Consider the following 21,261-nt stretch of genomic DNA (forward strand, 5'->3'; position numbering starts at 1 on the left):
GTTTTTCCTCAAAGCCATTCTTTCCATTGTATCTTCATTTGCCCCCTTCTAATTGTATCCTCTTTCCTTCGGATTCCTTTTTTCTGTATTTCATGCATGCCTTTCCTTGGCACGCTTTTCCCTTCTTTGCACCCTCGTTCAATTTTCCTCTCACCTTTTTGCATTGTCGTTTCGGTTTTAATAATTTCTCCGTCACCTCGTTTAGCCTCTGTGCCCCCATACCCAGGTCAAAGTTAGGGGTCTTGTTAACGTTGTATTCTGCCCCAGTAGCGCCCCCCCCTTGAAGTGGATTTAGGGGGCTACAATGCACCCCAGGCAGTGACGTTTAGATAATTTTTTCTGGGGGTGTCCCAATTTATAGACCCACTCATGCAGCCCCGTTTCAAGCAGCACCTTTGGTTTCCTGAAAGCGCAGGAGACCTTGAAAACACCACCCTATCGGGATAAGATGGGCAGGTCCGACGAAAAGTGTGGATTTGGCGCCGACCACAATCAGGAGTTTGTGTGTGTGTGTGAGGGAAGGAGGCACAGGCCTTCGACCTTGGCCAGAAGCCCTGCGTGGGACTGGACTCTGTTTGCACTCTAGAGAAAATCCTATAATCCCATGTGGTCACTCCTTTAGACTCGAGCGTGGGGGGGCGGGGTGCTCCATTTCAAGAGACTCAATTCTAAAAGTTAAACTTTTTGGAAATCGATCTTCACTTATGAACTAATCCAGTCATTGTGTTCAAGTTTTCAGTTTTGATATAGTGCTTTATGCTGCCTCCGAGCGCTTCAGTTTTTCGTAGCTAAAGGAAGTAGGGGCAGTTAGGGAATTTGCCGTGGAGCACAACCGACCTGGTTCTCCGTGCAACTTTTTTTTTTTTTTTTAAACACAAGCATTGCACTTAAATTCTTTGCTGAACCATGCTGAAAATAATAAAAACTAAGGGGCAGTTTCAGGGTCACTGCCGAAGACACCGCCCCTCTCTTACTGCCCTCACTTTTCTCAGAATTTTACTTGCCCTTTATTTCACCCAGATTTAATATCTGGAGGGGCTGCGCCTATGGCCGCTGTTTAATTACCTACAACAGTCACAGACAGTGAAAAATGCAGATACGATGAAATTGTGCTTCATGGTAAACAGTGCAGCTGGAAACAAACTTGGTGCTCCCATCGCGGAGCTGGCAAAACCCGTGCAGCGACGAGAAGCCACAATCTTGGCACCATGCATTATGAAAAAACGTTGTCAGGGGTGTTTCAAATGTGTACTCCAAGGAGAGAACCTTAATTACCTAAACGGGTAAAAGCGCTTTACATTAACGCACTGGACCAATGATTTATCTAAATATTGTTGATATCAGCTGCCACCCACGTCACCCGCCGATGCCGCTTCTAGCGCCTACTACAGGTGCTAACGTTTCTAAAGCACTTCCACTTTTATTAGACATGGTAACAGATGCCGAGAGGCGTTGATTTCTTTAAATTAAGGTCAATTCCTATAGGTTACCAAGACCACACAGCTAGAAAATAGCAGGGTTTCAACCCCCCTCTCCCGAGTAAACGTCATCACACGTGTGCCGCCTGATATTCAAATCTCCCATAGTTACCAGCCGCACCTGAGTACTTCGCAGGTCTTTAAAAGACCATTCACTTGTTAACGAGGCTTTGTTGTAAATGCTGATAACACCAGAGGCCATACTTTGTGAGCAATCACCATACCATCCTGTTTTGCAACTCTCTGTGGAGCAGCGCAGCGCCGCAAAATGTACTAGTATTTTCCCGTTTTTACATATAAATACAGACAAAGGAAAACTTGTTTTCCGTCTGTATTTATATGTAAAAATCCGTTTAAACGGAAAACCGGGAGCCCTAATAATAACGTACACCCATCCTCATTTGGATGATAACATTAATTGCCCCAAACACAACAATCACGTGTGCTCGTTCATGTCTATGGAACAAACATAATGGAATGGGCAACAGGAAACGCCATGTTTCTAAAGTGCAGTGAGTCAATACCTTTACAGGTACCGACGGCTACCAACCCAGTCTTCCGTGGATCCTCAAAATATACCCATTTAATGGTATAAGCACAATTCTTTCAGCTAGATATACTTTCACTACTACAGGTTTTTAAATGTACCCCACAGGTTGCAGCTCATCAAGGGAATTAAAAACAGACTCCCCCAAATTCCCAAAAATGGAAACTGTAACTTGAGCCCTAGAACAAAGTTCATTGAGATGTCTTTCTCTATTACCTGCCAATAATCAGTACCACCATACTGGACAGGCAGACCTCCTTCTGAATCGCAACCAGGCTCATTTTTAGGCCCGTATTAGGGGCGTGCTGACACAAAGAAACAATCACCAGCCTCAGCCTCACAGGGAGATTTTATTCCATTCTATCCCATCGTTCAATCCAATTTTATCGACTCTTTCAGAAAAAATCCAGCGAGCTTCCTTATTGATTAATAATGTATCCATATTCGAAGCATCACCCTTGATCTTCTCTAAAATTGTCCAAGTCAAAGATCTAGAGTCATGTTTTTCAGTGACACAATGCTGCACAAATTTTGTAGTCAGTTTCCCTATCCTGATGGTACTTAGATGTTCCTGAATTCGTATCTTGACCTTCCTTGAAGTCAAACCAATGTAATGCAATCCGCACCTACACGTAATGCGATAAATCACATTGGTTGTGTTGCAATTGGTGAACTGAGTTAAATACCATGTTCTACCATCCGTCAAAGTTACTCTGTCACATTTGGAAGTCAAACCACATACAGAGCATGACCCGCACGGGTAATGACCTGCTGGTAGTGTAGATGTGGTTTGTTCAATTCTAGCCCAAGAGTGCACTAGTTTGTCCTTCAGGTTGCCTGCTCTTTTAAATGCAAACCTGGGAGATGGCATCTTAAAATCTGCTGTAGACAGTAGATCCCAATTCTTACGCATAAGTTGTCTAAGTCTGCTTGCTAACAGATCGTATGTCATAACAACTGGCAAACAGTCACTTTTTAACTTTTGAGGCGTCTCCAATAGAGCGCTGCGTGGTGTATTCAAGGATCTCTTTCTCGCATTTTTTACCACCTTTCTAGGATACTGTCTTTGAATCAATCTATCACACAGACCCTCGGATTGTTGCATGAAATCCGCTGTGGACGAACAGTTTCTCCTATAGCGGCGGAATTGACCCACCGGCAGATTATCTCTGAGGGCCCGGGGATGAAAAGAATTGAACAATAACAAGGAATTCCTATCAGTGGTTTTTTGATGTACCATCATTCTCAATTGGCCCTGTTCAGCCCGGATATCAAGATCCAAATAGGTAGCAGACTGGCGACTATATGTCCAAGTAAATCTAAGGCTCGCATCTAGTGTGTTCAACCGATTCAAAAAGAGCAGCAACTCCTGCCCAGATACACAGAACATCGTCAATATACCGCTTTCAAAGGAAAATATTCCTCTGGAAGGGATTGGCATGATGGTAAATGTGATGTTCTTCAAACTGGCCTACATAAATGCAGGCCAGACTGGGCGCAAAGGTTGCGCCCATTGAAGTACCGGAGACTTGCAGGAACAAGTCATTCTTGTAACAAAAATAGTTCCTAGTTAATGCGATCTCAATGCATTGTAGAACGAATGACTGTGGTGTGTCGTAAAACCACTCCTGTTCCTCCAGAGCACGAGCTGCTGCCACCAGCGTCGAATCCTGGGGGATACAGGTGTATAATGACTCGATGTCAATCGTCACTAAGAATTCAGATTGTGTGTCAAAATTCACGGTTTCTAGTACATTTAGAATGTCTCTAGTGTCCTGCTCAAAGGAGGTTTGTTTAATGACCGATTCTCTTAGAAAAAAATCCTCAAACTGCGAAAGAGGCTCGAGGACTGATTGTATTCCCGATACTATAGGGCGGCCAGGCGGTGGCCTGGCGGCCTTGTGAATTTTCGGGATAATATAGAATGCCGGTGTCCTAGATTTAACATTCACAAGAAATTCAGCCTCTTTTGCAGTAATCCATTTCTTTTCTTTCGCCGCGGATACCATAGTCCCAATGAGCACCAGAAGTTCACCACGAGGGTCACGAGTCAAAGGATGGTAATTTTCACGATTATTCAAAAGTCTCAAGACCTCATCCTCGTAGTCCCTAGTGTTCATTAGGACTATTGCACCACCCTTGTCCGCAGATTTTATGGTTACAAGGGGGTTATCCTGTAGACTTTTAACTGCTGTCCAGTCTTTTTTACTCATATTATTAAAAATATGATTCTCATTCTTATTTTCCAGGACATTGATTTCATGAAGAATTTTATTCTCAAAGACCGCCACTTCTGGACCCAAACTCGCTGAAGGCGGGCAAAAGTTAGAGGGGCAGTGTAAATCAGAAGAAAACAAAGAGGGGGGGTCCTGTGTCTTATTGGCAAAGAATTTTTTGATTTTAATCTTCCTCATTGTTTTGTGAAACTCAGTACGACATTTGAATTTGTCATGTGCTGGAGTGGGCACAAATCCCAAACCTTTATTCAAAACCCGTCTTTCATCGTCTGACAAAATATAATCAGATAAGTTCACTACAATGTCATTCAAATAATTCAAATTTCAAATTTTATTTATTATGTTTTGGCTCTCAAAGAGGGCCACATAAACATGTACAGACAAAGCAACACAGTCATCACAAGTACAAGAATTATAAAAACATAGTATTCGGACCGTAATAGGTACACTGCAAGCCATCAGTCCCACAAGGCCGGGCCGGCACAATCTTCCAGAGAATTTAATAAATAGCTAAAAATCCTTTAAAAAAGTTAAAAACATAAGCACAGAACATTTCATTTGGTGGGCAATAAAGTGCATGAAGAAAATCTTGTAAAGTGACAATGCTGAGGCGAAGACAAATTACTTTAAGCCATCGCTTGCGCAAGCTACGTAACATAGGACAAATCAAAAGTACATGCATACAGTCCTGGTTATTTAATTTACATAGATTGCACAACGGTGAAGTGCCATGCCATTTAGACAGCAACACGTTAAGAGGGATTAAGTCATAACGTAATAAAAACCAAAACCTACGTATCCCATGTGGCAGGTTCCACAGGGCATATGGTTGGGGCTGTTTCAACCTATAGGAGGAGATCAGCGGCTCCACATTCCTTTTATCTCCAACTGTTTTTTTGTCAGATAGAAAACAATACTCCCACGAAGCCTCCCTGAGGACCTGCTTTAACTGCGTGGGAGAATAGGAGAAAAGAGCGCTTTCATCCAGTCTAAGGATTTTCACAGCCCTTCTAAAATTACTAACAAGTTTAGAGAACTCCTTAAAATTGCCCAAAAGTTCATTTTTGAGTAAGACTCGCAGGGTTCCTTCTCTCGCTCTGGCTAAGCTGGCTACCCATCTTATTAAGGCGCACAGCCCCTGAACCCAGGCACTCCTGAGTCCAAAATCCAGCCTGCAAGCAGCCAGTGGACAGGCATTGTTAAGATTCGAGAGGGATCTTAGGAGTTTTCCCTCAGTCTTGTGGCAAAAGTCCCAATATTTTATCTCAATTATTTCTATACCATACAAGATGGTTGCGGGGATTTTAGCTCTAAATACTTCTAGAAGGCTAGAAAAATGTCTTTTCCCCGTTGCCAGGTATAGGGACTTTAACCCATTGCCTTGGGCAAGAGCTTTGCGGGAGCAATGCTCTATATGAGAATTCTCGCTCATATTGACCGAGAATATTTTCCCTAAAAAGGTATAACAAGTTACGACCTCCAATCTAAGCCCTCCGATAGCCCAACCAAAATTTGTCGAGCGGCATTTCTTCCTACCAGCAATACACATCACTTTACTTTTATTAATATTGATCTTCATATGATGCTCCCCAGCAAAGTCCTGAAGAGCCTGAAGCCGATTAGCCAGACCCACGGGAGTTAAGTCAAGCAATAACACATCATCGGCATACATCAGACAGGCTATTGGCACCCCTCCTATCAACGGTGCGATCCCCTCTCTATGGGACACAGCTGCAGGGAGGTCAGTTGTGTATAGGGAAAACAACAGGGGCGCCAATAAGCAGCCCTGTTTAAGGCCATTCTGAGATGGTATTTTGGCCGACAGCCCCCTTTCGCCCCCCATTAAGACCCTGCACCAGGTCTCAGTGTGCAGAGCCCGCACCAATTCCAGCAGGGGAGTAGGGACACCCATCCTCGCCAATTTTCTCCACAGCGTTCCCCGATCTACTTTATCGAACGCTGTGGAGAAATCAATGAAGGCGGCGTATACAACACCCCCTCTCACCTGGACATATTTATCAGTAATAACCTGAAGGGCAGTCAGGTTGTCCAGAGTGCCATGTTCCCTTCGGAAGCCAGTCTGTTCCAACGGCAAGATGTTGCGCTCCTCGACCCAATCAGAAAGAGATCTCAGGAGGCATTTCGCAAAGACCTTTCCGATGGAGTCGAGGAGCGCAATCATGCGATAGTTACTGGGACTGTCCCTTGCTCCCTTTTTGAAGATAGGGACCAGAATGCTTCCTCTCCACGATGCAGGGACACGTTTAGAAAGATGGCATGCCCTAAACAGGGGGTACAAGATTTTACTCCAGGTTGAAGGGTCTTGTTTTAGGACCGTCATCGGAAGCTCATCCGGTCCCATAGCCCCAGAGGATCGCATATTTTTTATAGCCAACTCGATTTCCTTCTCAGAGGGAAAGAAGACCGAGTCATCAGGGGCAGCATACATGAAGTTATCCACACCTGTGGTCCCATTCCCTGCATATAATTCTCGGATATGAGAGGACCATAGATCTTCTGGTATAGCTATGGGAGTAGGGGAGTGGCGAGTACCACATCCTTTCCCGATTATTGCCCAAAAATCTTTAATGTTGCCATAAGCAGCAGATTCCCTTAATTTAATCCATACTTCATCCTCCCTGTCCCTTTTAATTTTTAGCTTAAGTCTGCTTCTCTTTCTTTTTAACCTATCGATATCTTTCCCACGTTCCAGTACCCTTTCGACGTACTGTGCACGGATTAGTTTGTTTAATTCCCTATTCAGATTACGGAGAGTTAGAGAAACTACCTCTCCTTTTTTCCTAGGGGGGACAGTTTTTTTAGCATTCAATAAAATCTTTACCATGAATTCCTCAAAACAAACTATTTCATTTCCGTTCCACTCTTCTATTTCCCTAAGGGTATCGGTCAGTAGCTCCTGCACCCCATTAATGGCAGCATTATTCCAGAAGCATCTTCCAGATGTCGAGTGGAAGGTAGCCTCCCTGCCATTTAGCGACCAGGATGCCGTATTCATAGAATTTAACGAAATTGATAGTGACAATATACTGTGGTCACTCAGAGTCGTGGGTGTGATCTTTAAGTCAAGAATCTGGGGAAACAGACTGTAGCTGGCGATAGCATAGTCCAAAATTGATGACCCAAAGGGGGATTTGTGGGTATGATTTGCGGGGACGTCGGATGGAAATCTTCCATTTAAGATAATACCATCCCCAATCGCTAATTCTTTTAACAAGATCTTCCCCCTTTTATTTGTCTTTAAGTTTTCAGGGAAGAGCGTCTGGGGGATGCAATGTGCTTCCTCCTTAGCTTTATCCCTGAAAAGTTTTAGACTAGCGTTTGAAACTTTACAATTCAAATCACCGATAAGCAAAATTACAGGAAAAGGAGGTGAATTTTTTATCTTATCCATATACTGGAGAACCCGCTGCAATTTATCATTAAAACATTCCTCAGGCGGAATATACACATTGAAAATTACCATGGGATATTTTACATTGTCATGGAACATATTTTCTAATGTTATTGTGTGGAAAAGTCTACTGGAGTCAATATAATGGGAAAATCTCCATTGAAACTTATTTGACAGTAAGCAAGCGAGCCCCCCCCTAGCATGCCCTTTCTTAGAGGGCGCAGCCGGAACTTCCAAAACATAAAAATCTTTTAAAGGCGTTAACCTATCTATGCACCATGTTTCCTGGATGCACAATATATCAGCCTCCAGAGTGGATAAAAAGGTCATTTTCTCCGGGCTGCTATGGAATCCGGCCGCATTCCAGGAAATTATGTTTAAGGCTGGGTTAAAGATGGTGGAACAATTTGGGGTTATCCTTATTTTTTGTTGATAATGCACTATGGAGCCAATTCCACCGGTTATTGTCATCATTGAGTGTGGAATTCTCAACTAGTGGGAGAGGCTTCACGTGCGATACTGTGCGTTTTCCCCTGGAAACCCAAATTTTCAGGTCTCTCAGAGGAGAGGTTACCCCGTTTTGTTCATCACCCCTCAACCCCTGCTTATCGAAAGAGTTTGGCTTGCCTGGGGTAGGGATAGGTAGAATATCAATACCTAAGCGTTGAAAATTTTCAGCCTGTTCTAGTATCAAATTTGTTATGATAGGGGAATAAAATTTCACCCGAATACTCAAAACCCGACTACCACCCAACAAAGTTACCAGTTCAATGTCTCTAGACTGAATGTGATAGAGACATTCAACCTCACTGAAACGCTTGAGAAGCCAGGCTCTATTTAATAAGAGGTCAGTATCAAATAATGGAACAAAATCTAGTACACGCACATCCACAGGGGCCTTTGACGTACTTACAGGCCGGGCCGGAGGGCGAGAATTTTCAGAGTCAATTGTTACCACAAAAGGGGGGGCCAGAGGGTTTAAAAACCCAGATGGATTAGAAATTGGACCTCCAAGAGCACTCCGAGAAGGAGAGCCTGGGAGAGAGCCCCCAATTTGTGGTAAATCTTCCTGAGAAGGCAGGCTGCCTTGTTCAATTTCCTCCTCCACCGAGGTTGAAGAGGACGATTGACTCGATGTCAATCGTCACTAAGAATTCAGATTGTGTGTCAAAATTCACGGTTTCTAGTACATTTAGAATGTCTCTAGTGTCCTGCTCAAAGGAGGTTTGTTTAATGACCGATTCTCTTAGAAAAAAATCCTCAAACTGCGAAAGAGGCTCGAGGACTGATTGTATTCCCGATACTATAGGGCGGCCAGGCGGTGGCCTGGCGGCCTTGTGAATTTTCGGGATAATATAGAATGCCGGTGTCCTAGATTTAACATTCACAAGAAATTCAGCCTCTTTTGCAGTAATCCATTTCTTTTCTTTCGCCGCGGATACCATAGTCCCAATGAGCACCAGAAGTTCACCACGAGGGTCACGAGTCAAAGGATGGTAATTTTCACGATTATTCAAAAGTCTCAAGACCTCATCCTCGTAGTCCCTAGTGTTCATTAGGACTATTGCACCACCCTTGTCCGCAGATTTTATGGTTACAAGGGGGTTATCCTGTAGACTTTTAACTGCTGTCCAGTCTTTTTTACTCATATTATTAAAAATATGATTCTCATTCTTATTTTCCAGGACATTGATTTCATGAAGAATTTTATTCTCAAAGACCGCCACTTCTGGACCCAAACTCGCTGAAGGCGGGCAAAAGTTAGAGGGGCAGCGTAAATCAGAAGAAAACAAAGAGGGGGGGTCCTGTGTCTTATTGGCAAAGAATTTTTTGATTTTAATCTTCCTCATTGTTTTGTGAAACTCAGTACGACATTTGAATTTGTCATGTGCTGGAGTGGGCACAAATCCCAAACCTTTATTCAAAACCCGTCTTTCATCGTCTGACAAAATATAATCAGATAAGTTCACTACAATGTCATTCAAAGTTGATTCCGTCCTCGACTCCGTGTTATTCGAGGGGAAAACCCTTGCCACGTTTGATCTCGATTGAGTCGAGCCTGACCTCTGCCCCTCTGGCCTCCCCGCCCTCTGTGTCCTCTCTGGTTTTGTCCTAAAAAAGACCTCAACAGTAAACCTGGATCTTCATTGGTTTGCTCAGGTTGATTAAACCTAACCCTGTTGGTCTTATCACCCTGCCCACTTGGTCCACTAATCTCGTCTTCCTCAGAAGAGGTGTTGTCAAAGGTCCAATTGTAGGGTGATCGTTTAAAGGGCTGTCTCCCTCCCCTGGCAAACCCACCCCGGGGTCTCACATCAGTTGTTTGCTGGTAATAGCTGTCTTCCACATATGGGAATGCCCATTCGTGGGTGAAGCGTTCTAAATTACGCTTCAAACCCTTTATTTTTTGATTTATCATATAGTTTTTATAATCAAAGAGATCCTCCTGAATTCTGGATAACTGTTCCTTTGTGTCAGCAAGTGTGGTATCCCTCTTAATGCTTTCTTCCAATTCCAAGATCTCCTTTGTTTTGCAGTCACAAATAGTTCATTGCAAGTGTGCTGATAAGGTGAATGAAGTCCTGTTGCCCTGAAGAAATTGCCGTAAAAGTAAGGCAATGAAACATGTCGGCTTACTGGCTTCCTGTCTGTTAAAATACAGCACTTTTTATCTTTGAATTGACCCATGAGCTAAGAATAAAATTATGATGGCCATGGTTCTCTTTCAATTTTAATTGAGGACTTTGGTGTGTGATGTTCACATATTTTCACCTTTTTTGATTTTTTTCTGGTTGAGTTACCCAGTTTTCTTTGAGCAAGGTGGCAACCTATGATGAGAAACGTGGCAGTACTGGTGATGATCTAACCAGTGTCAGCCCACTATGGTGTTGCGCACGTGAGGTGCTACCTTGCTCTGCACATTTTTTCTCACTGTTTTTCTCACTGATATTCACGGTGTGGGTTGTACATCCCTGTGATTAAACCGTTTTTTTCAAATATTGATTTTTTCTGAACATAGTGACTGCTACATTGGTCTAGGGTTCTTGCAAATTTTTATAAATCAGTACAGGCTCTGGTAAATTGGGAATCCACCCCACAAGTTTAGATAGCTGGGGGTGGTTCTGAAGAGGCCAATTTGATACCTCTCAATTCCTTTTTTACATAGTGTTCAAAGTAGTCCTGTACTTAATAGATTGGGTCTTTTTTGTTGGAAAACTGCTTTGAGTGGGGGATGACCCAGTCTTGTACTTTTCCCCTTTAGCTCCTTTTTGCTATGTCAAGATTAAAGACGTGCCATAAAAATATTAGTATAAATACACTAAGCGATACTGTGCGTCACAAGTGGATGAAAAAAGGTGATGTTGGTGTGCATTGCTCCATGAGTAGATAATAAATTCAACAAAGAAAGTCCAAGTTCCTCAAACGTAAAGGAAACACGTTATGGGAGAGTGGACAGGTATAGTGTTAGAGAAATAGTTACTGTTTGAAAGTAGTATTTATGTATTATGAAATATTACAAGTGTGTGGGTTGCAATAAGATGGTAATACTTAAAATCATGATTGTGTAGTAGAGCTGAGGTAGACAAATGGATGTCTAGTACATTTAGAGCCTGGTGTACAAAACAATTTTACGTTCACAAAGGTCAAATGTGACCATTTGAGATTCCAAAATGGCTTTTTTATATGTGCAAACCCAAACTGAGATTCGGTAACATGTTACTAAATCCCAAATTGGGTTTCGACTTAATACAGAATCTGTATTTTGAAGGAGCGCGTAGAGGGCTTCCCTTACAAATACTGATTCCTTAACTTATGTATTAGTGTTTTGCAGTCATAATACATTAATAGTTTACCTCCAAATCCAAATTGATTGTAACCATTTGCAAACAAGGAGTCCCCAAGGGACCACTTTCTGTCTGTGACAGAAGGCAAAACGGTTTTAGGAGCATGCAGTGGTTCACAGACAACTGTCTCCTCCCAGAATATTCACTTTCTTTTTCAAACGCATTAAGTTTTCCTTCTATGAAAACAGGCTCCATTTACAAAAAAGGTTGCTTATCTATAAGCAATCCCACCATGCCAGTGATTCTAACCAATTGTATTACGGCTCAATTTGTGACCTACTTCATGCATATTAATAAGATATGTTGAATTTCAACCCAGTTTGAATAGGTAATTTGTGAACTAACCTATTAACACATAGGCTTGATCATCAAATACCAAAGCATTTGGTAGAAGTTGGTGTTTCAACCGCTTCCACTGAATTGTTTTTTTAGTAGATTTCTTGCAAGAAATTGCACATTGCAAATTGTTATTTGATGCAATTTACAATTTCTTACAAGGAATCTTTGTACATCAGGCCCACAAAAACGACAGTTGGATTGGAAAGTACATCTCTGTGTATTTGTGTAGTAGCAAAAAAGGAGTCTTTACAAATTAAAATCTGTACTTATTTAGTATGTAAGATGAAGTAATGCAAGAGTGTGAGTTGTAATAAGATGACAACACTTGTAATAATAACTGTGTAAAAGAACTGAGGTAGACAATGGACATTTTAAAAAGGCTATTATTAGTGGAAAGTGTATGGTGTTTGTACATAGCAAATAATGGAGAGGCAGGGGGACTGCCAGCAATTAGTATTGTTTATTAATTTATTTTGTTTACTCAGTGTTCTGCATAGCGCAAACATGGCCTATTGGGTATCAGAGCGCTTCACAATTACATAGTATCACTGTTAGGACAATCAAAGAGGGAGTGCATTCAAAACATAGATAAAATTAATAATTTGAATAGTCTGAGAAAAAACGTTGCCATTCACATGTAACATGTACACTGAGTGACAGCAATAATATCAAAAGTTCACTCAAATGTACTTAGTAAAGACACAGTTTTATACATTAGTGACATACTGGGGAATATACTTCGGACTGATTATTACGTGAGTAGCTCGCTGATAAATTGGAGAGTTCTGTCATGCTACATCTTGAGCTCTTCTGTTATGCTAGAACTTGGGCTCTTATGGAGAGAGCAGATTCCATAACCATGGGACTAGGAGACACATTCACTAATAGACATCGATGTAATTGTTCTGCCGTTGGCGTAGTTTTTTTGTTAGCAATGACACTGTATGGAGAACTTAACAACAATATGGCAATAATAGTGACGACAGAAAAAAGTAAGATTTATTCTGTTTTCATTTGTAAGAAAGCTATGCTCAACTACATCACCTGATAAGTGTGACACATTTCTGACCCTATGGCAATGCTGGTATTAAAAGACAATGCGCTTTAGTTTAACCTCAGATGTGTGATACATGGAAGGGATGATGTTAGTTTAACTTGCATTCATTTTTCAATTACAGTGTGTGGATTACATTTTATATGCAGTTTACCTTTAGGTTAAAGACCAGCAACATATTTACATGATATTTCGCTCTTTTTAGCTATTTGTCGACTCCCTACACCCACTCAATAACCCCTCCCTGTTAAACTCTTGTTCCCAGTTCACATACTTTTTCTTCCACAGTCTGCTCTGCTAAGCTTTCACCTAAGAGCAGGCCTGCATTGATCAGAATTCAGATTTAACTAGCTGTAAAACCAAAGCCCACAACTACTAGAGTACAAATATATGTATCCTCCTTGCAACATAGTTTTCTGTGTTTTCTAATTCCGAGCTTTGTTTCTACAGTCATTTTAGCTTGTTCTATGTACAGGGCAGCCCTGCTCATAAAACAAGCTGAACTGACTACAGAAAAAGAAACAGAATCACCATAGGATGATGCTTGGCTAGAAGCAACAAAGAGAAAAAAACTGGATCTCAGTAGCTTTATTTCTCTGCTGTTGTTTTCACAATTCCAGAGAAAAGACTGTGGACCGCAAGGAAAGGGTTGCCTGACTGCCATTAGCCCGTGGGCCGTACATTGAGGACCACTGTGATATCTGAAGCCGAACAAAAGGATAGCTTTATTCTCATCAAACAAACCTAATGGGAACACAAACTGAGGGCCTCATTTATGAAAAGTGACGCATCGGTGCGAGAAAACAGCGATGCGTCACTTTTCATTGCGCTCTCCTTGCGACACCAATGATGCGCCATATTTACTGTATGACGCATCATGTCGCAAGGAGAACAGATACATCAGTATTTCTGATGTATCTGTAGACGCAAAAATGACGCACTGCTAGAGTGTATCTCAAAAGTGACGCAACTCCAGCAATGGGTCATTACACATGGGCAGGCCCCATGTGAAATGTGCCTGCGTCAGTCTTACGCCTGCATGAGGCAGGCATAAGATATTGACGCATTTGCGTCCTAGAAGTGGCGCAGTGCAATCTTATAGATTTCACTGCATCACTTCTACGACCCATTCTTGCGTCGGAACGCCCCCCTGCATACATTATACCTGGCGCAGGTATAATGTGACGCAGGGGTTTACAAAGTGACGCATCAATGTAGATGCGTCACTTTGTAAATATGGTGCAACAAGGCTTACTTTTTACGCCGCTGGTGCATCACAAAAAGTGACGCACCGGCGGCGCAAAAGTGACGCAAGGGCTCATAAATAAGCCCCTGAGAATGTAGGAACCAGGAAATGTCAGGGCTTTGATGGACTGCCAATCTAAGCAAGGACAAACCATGAAAAACATATAAAAGCCAATGGCTGATATGGATGTCCCGAGGCACACACTGACTGTTTTTACTTAGGACCCTCACTCAAATACAGTGATCTGAGAAAAGGTATTGTTTTGTTAAATAAATATTGAGTACATTAACCCCTACATATATGAGAATAATATGAAATTCCACCAGTACCAGTACCATTGAGATGAAACTTTGGCTCGATCTCATTTTAATTTCTGGCTAAAGTCCGATTTATTTGTTGGAAGATATCGTACAATCATTACTTCAAAAAACAGTCAGTGTGTCAAAGCTGCTCTTGAAGCAGTATTTTTACAAGGCTACAACTGCGGCCTAAATCTTTAATTTGGCATTGCATTCATGTAAGTACTTTGTAATTCTTTATTACAAATTTAGGAGAAAGATACCTTGGGATAAGCAGGCAAATGGGCCAAATGGGTAGGCTGTCAGTCAAAGGAAGTGGCTATTAGTCAGGCCCGACTAAACATGTAAACAGTTATGACTCGAATTCAAATACAAATTACAGCAATGCTTTTTTGCCGATATGGAAAAGCAACATCAAAAAATAATAATCAAGTGTGATGACAAATACATGCACATATGTGATCAAGCATGCAAACCTGTGCGTTATGAAGAAGTGACAATATTAATTTCATTTTAATTTTCTGTTTCAAGATAGAGGATTGCCATCTTGGAACAGAAAATTCAAAATATATAAAATGAGTGCAAGAGTAGATTTTTTTATAGAAAAGAGCGGCCTGATAACCAAATGCAACTACTAGATCGACCAAAAAAGAAAAACTAATGCAAAAAATAAAGTGATGGGGAGGGTTGGGTGGCTGAGCAACAGTGGGGATGGTAGGAGGGAAGTAAGTCGTGGGAGCAGCGACGGGAAACAACAGTGCTATTATATCCTTGGAATTTATATTTAGGCAGATGGGATATCCGTCACCGTTGTGATGGAGTAATACGTCTGCCAAGATCTAAATCAGGCCTAAGTTCCCTGGTATGGGGCTGTGGAAAGATGCAGACCAGCCAAACAAAAGGATGGTAAAGAAGTTATGCTCCAGGGGATGGACAAACATGAGAAGAGGAAGGAAAGCCATTAAACAGGATGCACACAAACGAGACTGGCAAGAAAGCCAACCAATTGTAAGCAATGGGATGAACCAAATTAGTCCAGCACACAGCAGTCATAGTCCCGATTATTGTTGCAAGAAATTGGAAGATTAAACAAACCTCTTTGTTAAAGATTGGCAGAGAGAAATGAGCCCGGTTCTCAACTTAATGATTTAGCCAACCTTGGGAAATTTCATATGTTTCATTACTTTTGGGAAAAAATAACTTTGCAAAGACCTCTGATTTGGGGTGAGAGTGGTAGATTTTGCATGCATGATCTTCCACTTTATCTTTCAAGCCTCTTGTTGTAATTGGGTTTCTTCCAGACCCCCATAGGCAAAGAAAGGGTATATTTGAAGATACATCTCTCAAGAGTGTTGCTCCCTCCTCCAGTCAGCGAGTGATTACCAGTGGACAGAACATCCATCAACAGAGGCAAAACAATTGAACCATAGCACAATGGACACTACTATCTTAAAGTGACATTATTCACCAGGAGTAGATCCCAACACCTCGCCTATTCATCATTTATCATGTATTAAAGGCATCTGTTTACCTTGTATTTGTTTAATTAATAACAAGGCAACTGTTTCTGGGTTGGTTAGCACGTGTTTTTAAGAGCAAAAGTATCAATGTTGCCCAACAGCCAAACAGGTACAAAACTTCCAGGGAACCATCCAAAACATCATGTCGTTGCTCCCAGCCATAGTACAGCATATACTTTACTGAAGTGATCATACAACAGCTCACTCCCTCTAAAGCCCCGGGGGCGTAATCAAGGCTTAAACTTCCCAAGCTAACAGTTTCCAAAACAGCACCCAGTTTTCAGCTCTAACAGCAGCTTATCAGTGGTTTATTTTATGACAGTTTCTTCTCTTCAACCAGATATGCCTGCAGGAACGTAACAACTGCAAGTTCGCCCTTGTTGACCCTTGCTGAATATACAGGAGTAAAATAAATGATTATTTTATTTGAAAACATTCAGAGACAAACAAGGACTTCCCTTTCTAGAAATTCAGTGACTGTGTGGCTTGGCTCACCCCCTTTTCACAGAGTGCAATATTTCCCGGTAGACCATAACTGCAAAATGGAAGAACATATTATTAACAAGGACAGAGTGTTCAAGGTGAAGGGATGGTTCTTGAAATTAATATCATGTAAAGCACTTCATGGTTTAGGTTTATCCACTTAATTGTCCTCAGACGCTGTGGAATTTCAAGATTACTTGACTGCTCCTATCGGAAGCGGCAGAGCTCGTTGAACAGGAAGGCAAACCATCCATAATTCTGGAATGTGAGGGTCATGACTGCTCCTCTCTAGCAGACAGATTTTCGTATCTTGCCCATGAATGCCATGATTGAAACCCCTTGGATATGTATTCCATAGGAGACTGAGACTGGCCAATTTATGTAAATCTAGCAGGGGAATGTCAATTCGTTCTTCCATGTATAGCCCCTATTCCCTAAACAGTAAGGATATTCAGAAGTTGTTGAGAGTCATGAGAGCCTCTTATTTTATTTGGCATTCAAGGGTTGGGTCACCCACTTATTCCCTCGCTCTACACAGTATCATCTGTCAGAGGAAGATCATCTCCCAACAGACAATCAAAATCCCACATAAATACCCAAGACACAGAGGTCCTGAATGTGGATCGACTGGGTACTTCCTAACACATTCTATAAATGAAACAGAGTTTTTGACCCAGATGAGCCTGTGGTCGACCTACCATATATATTATACATCCTAAAAGAGCTGGATAGAAAAATGTAAGAAAAAGTGCAAAAACTACCTTTAGTCCCATCGGTTTCAGAATAGATTTTGGCGAGAAGTGTATTTTATTTTAGTCCAAATCATTATATACCATCAAACTCGTTCTGACTGCCCATGTGCTGTAGAATAGGAAAGGTCAAGTATGCCGGTTTGTAAATGGGGAGGGAACCCCAGTTTCCTGCTCCTTTAAATGCTCCCTCATCTTTAAGTTTAGGATTTACAATGTGTATAGCTGCCCCTACCAGGGCTTGCCGTGGCTAAAGAACCTGCCACCACATACGCAGAAGGAGCCAAATCAGTACAGCTTAAAACAATCAACTCTTCAGTTGCTTCCTAAAAATAGCTTTGCTGGGGCTCCTTGGCACAAATGTAGCGGTACACTGTTCCAGAGTTTAGCCATCAGATACCAGAAGGAACGGCCTCCCAGTCTGGCTCTTTTGATTCCAGGTACGAAAGCTAGCCCTAGGCTAGATGCCCTCAAAGTCCTGGAAGGAGTATAGGGCTTAATCAGTTCTTGAAGATAAAGACAGCCTGTATTGGCGAAAACATGGACTGCAAAGCAGAGGGCCTTAACGTGAATGCGCCTTTCAACCAATAAACAATGTCGAAGGTCCACAGGATTGAAACAGATTGCTTTTTGGGAATATGTAGGAGAAGACGTGCCACCGCCATTTGAATTATTTGAAGCCGCCTTGTTAACGTCTGTGAAATGCTCAGATAGATGACATTCCCATGGTAAAGGTGGGACATAATGATGGCCTGGACCATGGTTTTTTGGGTGGGGAAACACCAGAAGATTTGCAAATCATGCAGACCTACCCTCTCATGTTGCCTCCCGTCACTACAGGAGTGGAGGCTAGCAGTCCCCAGAACGCCTTTGACCCTGATGTAGGAGCCTCTGCTTATGTTCAGGAATTTGACCCATGTCTGCTCCTGCGGCTCAAAACATGTGCTATTGCACTAGCCACCCAGAACTATTAGGGGCCTTCCTTTTCAAAAACAGAAGACAGCTCTGCATTATTCAGATAGCGATGACCGAGCACTCTGCCCAGCATGCTTTGCTCAGCAGATGTTATCACACTGTACCATACTTCCCGTGCTGTTAGTTTAGGCTATGGCGTTTTATGAAAGAGCCCTTAGTTGTATGTCAGAATATTTTACACAGGAACTAATCTATCCAATATTATGTGCTACACATCGTTTACAGAAATATTGTTATACTGGATGTAGATTTTCTTTTATTAACTCCATCATTGAGGCAATGCAGGCGCACTAAAGAGCTTTAAAATGACAAAACTTGAAAATAATATTTCACAGAAAGTGCTGCTTTATACCACATAATTTAGCGTTCCCTTGCCACACAATCCCAGTGTCCCGGACCCTGCCGGTACTGTACATGTGATGGAAGGAAGAGGTGTGGCGCCGCGGCCAGGGCGACTGACTCCGGAATCTGGGGATCACGGTTCGGTCCCCGGCGCCAGCAGCAGATTAGCAATGCACCATGTGACTCTGTGTGCTTAATCTTCCCGACGGCCCCCAGCGCCTGGAGACCCCTACGGGTGATTGTTCGCACTTTACAAATGTGGATTATTATTATGTTCCCTATAATCTCAACACAAATCCTACACATTCAATGCCTCGGAGTTCCCTTCCTCAAATAGAAAACAGTTGTGTGAACAACAGATGTGACTGCAGTGTCTTTGCAAGTGTTAAGTGCCAATTCCACATAACTCAAAGGGCACGGGCAGCGGGGTTCGTTCTCTTACCTTGGAAAAACTCAAAAGCCCTGCTCACTGACGGAAGGGTCCTGTTGAGCCCCAGGATCCTGTCCAGGTGGAAAGCGAACACCTCGCTGGTGTCCAGCGGACTTTTGATGAGGCCACAGCCGCCCTGCTGACAGCCATCGTGTCCTGCTGTTTCGCCCAGGCTCTGCCCGGAAGGGAAATGAGTCGTGGACGGGTCGGGGTTGCTTTCAAACAGTATCAGCCCCCCGTGTGAAGACTGCACCTGCAGGACCCGCGTTACCCGGCTATCCGCTAAGAAGCGCATGGCTCGGATGTCCTCCTTGCTGAACCAGGCAGGTGCGCGCTCGCTGTACATTCGGATATTGCTATCACGACCCTGAGATTGCCACTGGTGTGTGAGCTTTATATTCCCCAGACGGAGAGTCGCTGTTTTAGCTCCAGGCTTCCAGGTTTGCCGTGGCTTTGCTCCCTCTGCCCTTTGCCACACGCCCTGGTCCACCAGGCGCATCCCGCGCTGCGGGTCCTGGGGGGCGCTTGGGACGTTTGCAGCCTGAATAGGCGACACCTGCTTCTTCCTGCGCTTGGGTTTCACCGTGCCTCGGATATGGGCCGGCTTGCTGCGCTTTGACCTAAGCGTAATGTACACCACGTTGGGCTTGAGTGTGGAGGCCACGCTGCTGATGACGCCCACGCCTGGGTCCTCGGCGTCAATCTGAAACGTGCTGTCCGGGGGCATCCCCTGGTACTGGGTCTTGGCATCCGTGCCTCTCCCGTGGGGTGTCTTCTCACGCTCGCTCTGCTGGGGCAAAACATGACCCACCTGGGTAACGATAAAGAAAACGTAGACCACGCACGCCGCCCCTATGAGCACGTTCCTTCGGGTCTTGGGATGTCTCCCACCCCACGCCCGCAGGAGCCAGGAAAAGAACCCAAAAACGAACCACTTGCCCAGCGGAGCTAATGTCATCGTTTCTGTGCATCCGCATCGTGAGACGAACTGCGAGCCTCCAGTCTCCAGCTGGGGTGATGCATGCTTTTCAGACCGCCAGGATATGTTTTTTTTCTTCTTCTGCGCAAATCCTGTGTGCAAAAGTGCTCGCTGGCAAGGATCGAACCGTGAGCCGGCAGTGTGCCAATGACTGACACTCGGCTGCAACGAGCTGCAGACCCCTTATCAGCAGCGGCCGGGCAGTGATTTGTTTCAGCTATGAATGGAGGCAACTGTGTAAACAGAGTTAACCAAGCACTGTCTGGGCGGGGTGAACTCAGGTTCCATTCTGGAGCGCTGTCGAGGGAGTCAGGATTGCAGAGAGAGGCAGTCTCAGTATAATAGGGTCAACACGCGCACAGGACATGGCAGGCGACATGTGCACACGCGGACAGAAACCGCCACTCATTTCAGCACATGTATTTTATAGGGATGCACTTCAAACCCCGTCTTCACGCTCCACCCATCCCATCTCCTCACACTTTTGGAGAAGGTAACAAGTGTTACTAAAAGTTGGTTAGCAAGGGAAACGTAACTGAAGAAATACATGAGTGTGTTATATGGAGGTGCATGTCAATGTTTTGACGTCAATTTTACGCCGTAGGCATCGAAACAACATTAATGCAATTTATCTGCCAATTCAGACGGATTGATGTAAGGATGCCAGGGTCCTGTGGTCTAGTGGGCTGATTCACCAGATCCACGGATGTGTGTTTAGTGCCATGGCCACAGGCTCTAGTCCCATTAAGTCTATTCATCCTCTCAGGGTCGACATCATCGAGTCGGGTAGCAGTAAACAACTAGCGCCAACAAACCGCCTTCGCGCGAGTCTTTGGGGGCGAACTCCTGCATATATCCGTTTGAAAGAGCAGTCATTTGCTTCCATGTTGTACTGCATTTTTTGCAAGTACCCCCTCCCACACCTGTTAGGGTCCCCGCTCCCTGCCTAGGCGTTCACCGGGGTCCATCATGCACGACGAGGAAGTCCGCCTTCAACACTGCACAGAGCATAGCGAATAGTCATTTCGACATACTTGTAAGATTTGTGTAATTGGAAATAATTCTCTACATCGGGTTCTGACTCGAAAGCTCTATTCAATAAATTATATCTGTTGCTTCGACTGTAAGTAAAGATACTGGAAGGATCGCACAGGGGAGCAGGATGCTTAAAGGTTTATTGTAGGAAGCAGCTCGCTTCAATCCCACTGCATGACCCACACTCAACGAGTTTCAAACTATTGGGCTCCCCCTACTGGTTTACTTGCAAACTTCTTCAAAAAAAGGAGCCCTCATTCTGTATTTATTAACACCTGTTGAAACGCTGAC

The 21,261-nt window shown here is 43.3% G+C and overlaps 1 protein-coding gene across 1 annotated transcript in view; it reads right to left on the reverse strand.

Annotated features, from left to right (window-relative positions):
- Positions 1-20,335, reverse strand: part of GASK1B (golgi associated kinase 1B) — a 157,865-nt gene extending 137,530 nt beyond the window's left edge. Inside the window, exon 1 of the mRNA XM_085641725.1 lies at positions 18,969-20,335. Coding sequence (XP_085497851.1) covers positions 18,969-19,914 — 946 coding nt within the window. The 5' untranslated portion in view covers positions 19,915-20,335. The remainder of the gene's footprint in view (positions 1-18,968) is intronic.
- Positions 20,336-21,261: the final 926 nt, after the last annotated feature.

Source organism: Triturus cristatus, chromosome 2_2 (assembly GCF_964204655.1).
Source record: "Triturus cristatus chromosome 2_2, aTriCri1.1, whole genome shotgun sequence".
NCBI lineage: Eukaryota > Metazoa > Chordata > Amphibia > Caudata > Salamandridae > Triturus > Triturus cristatus.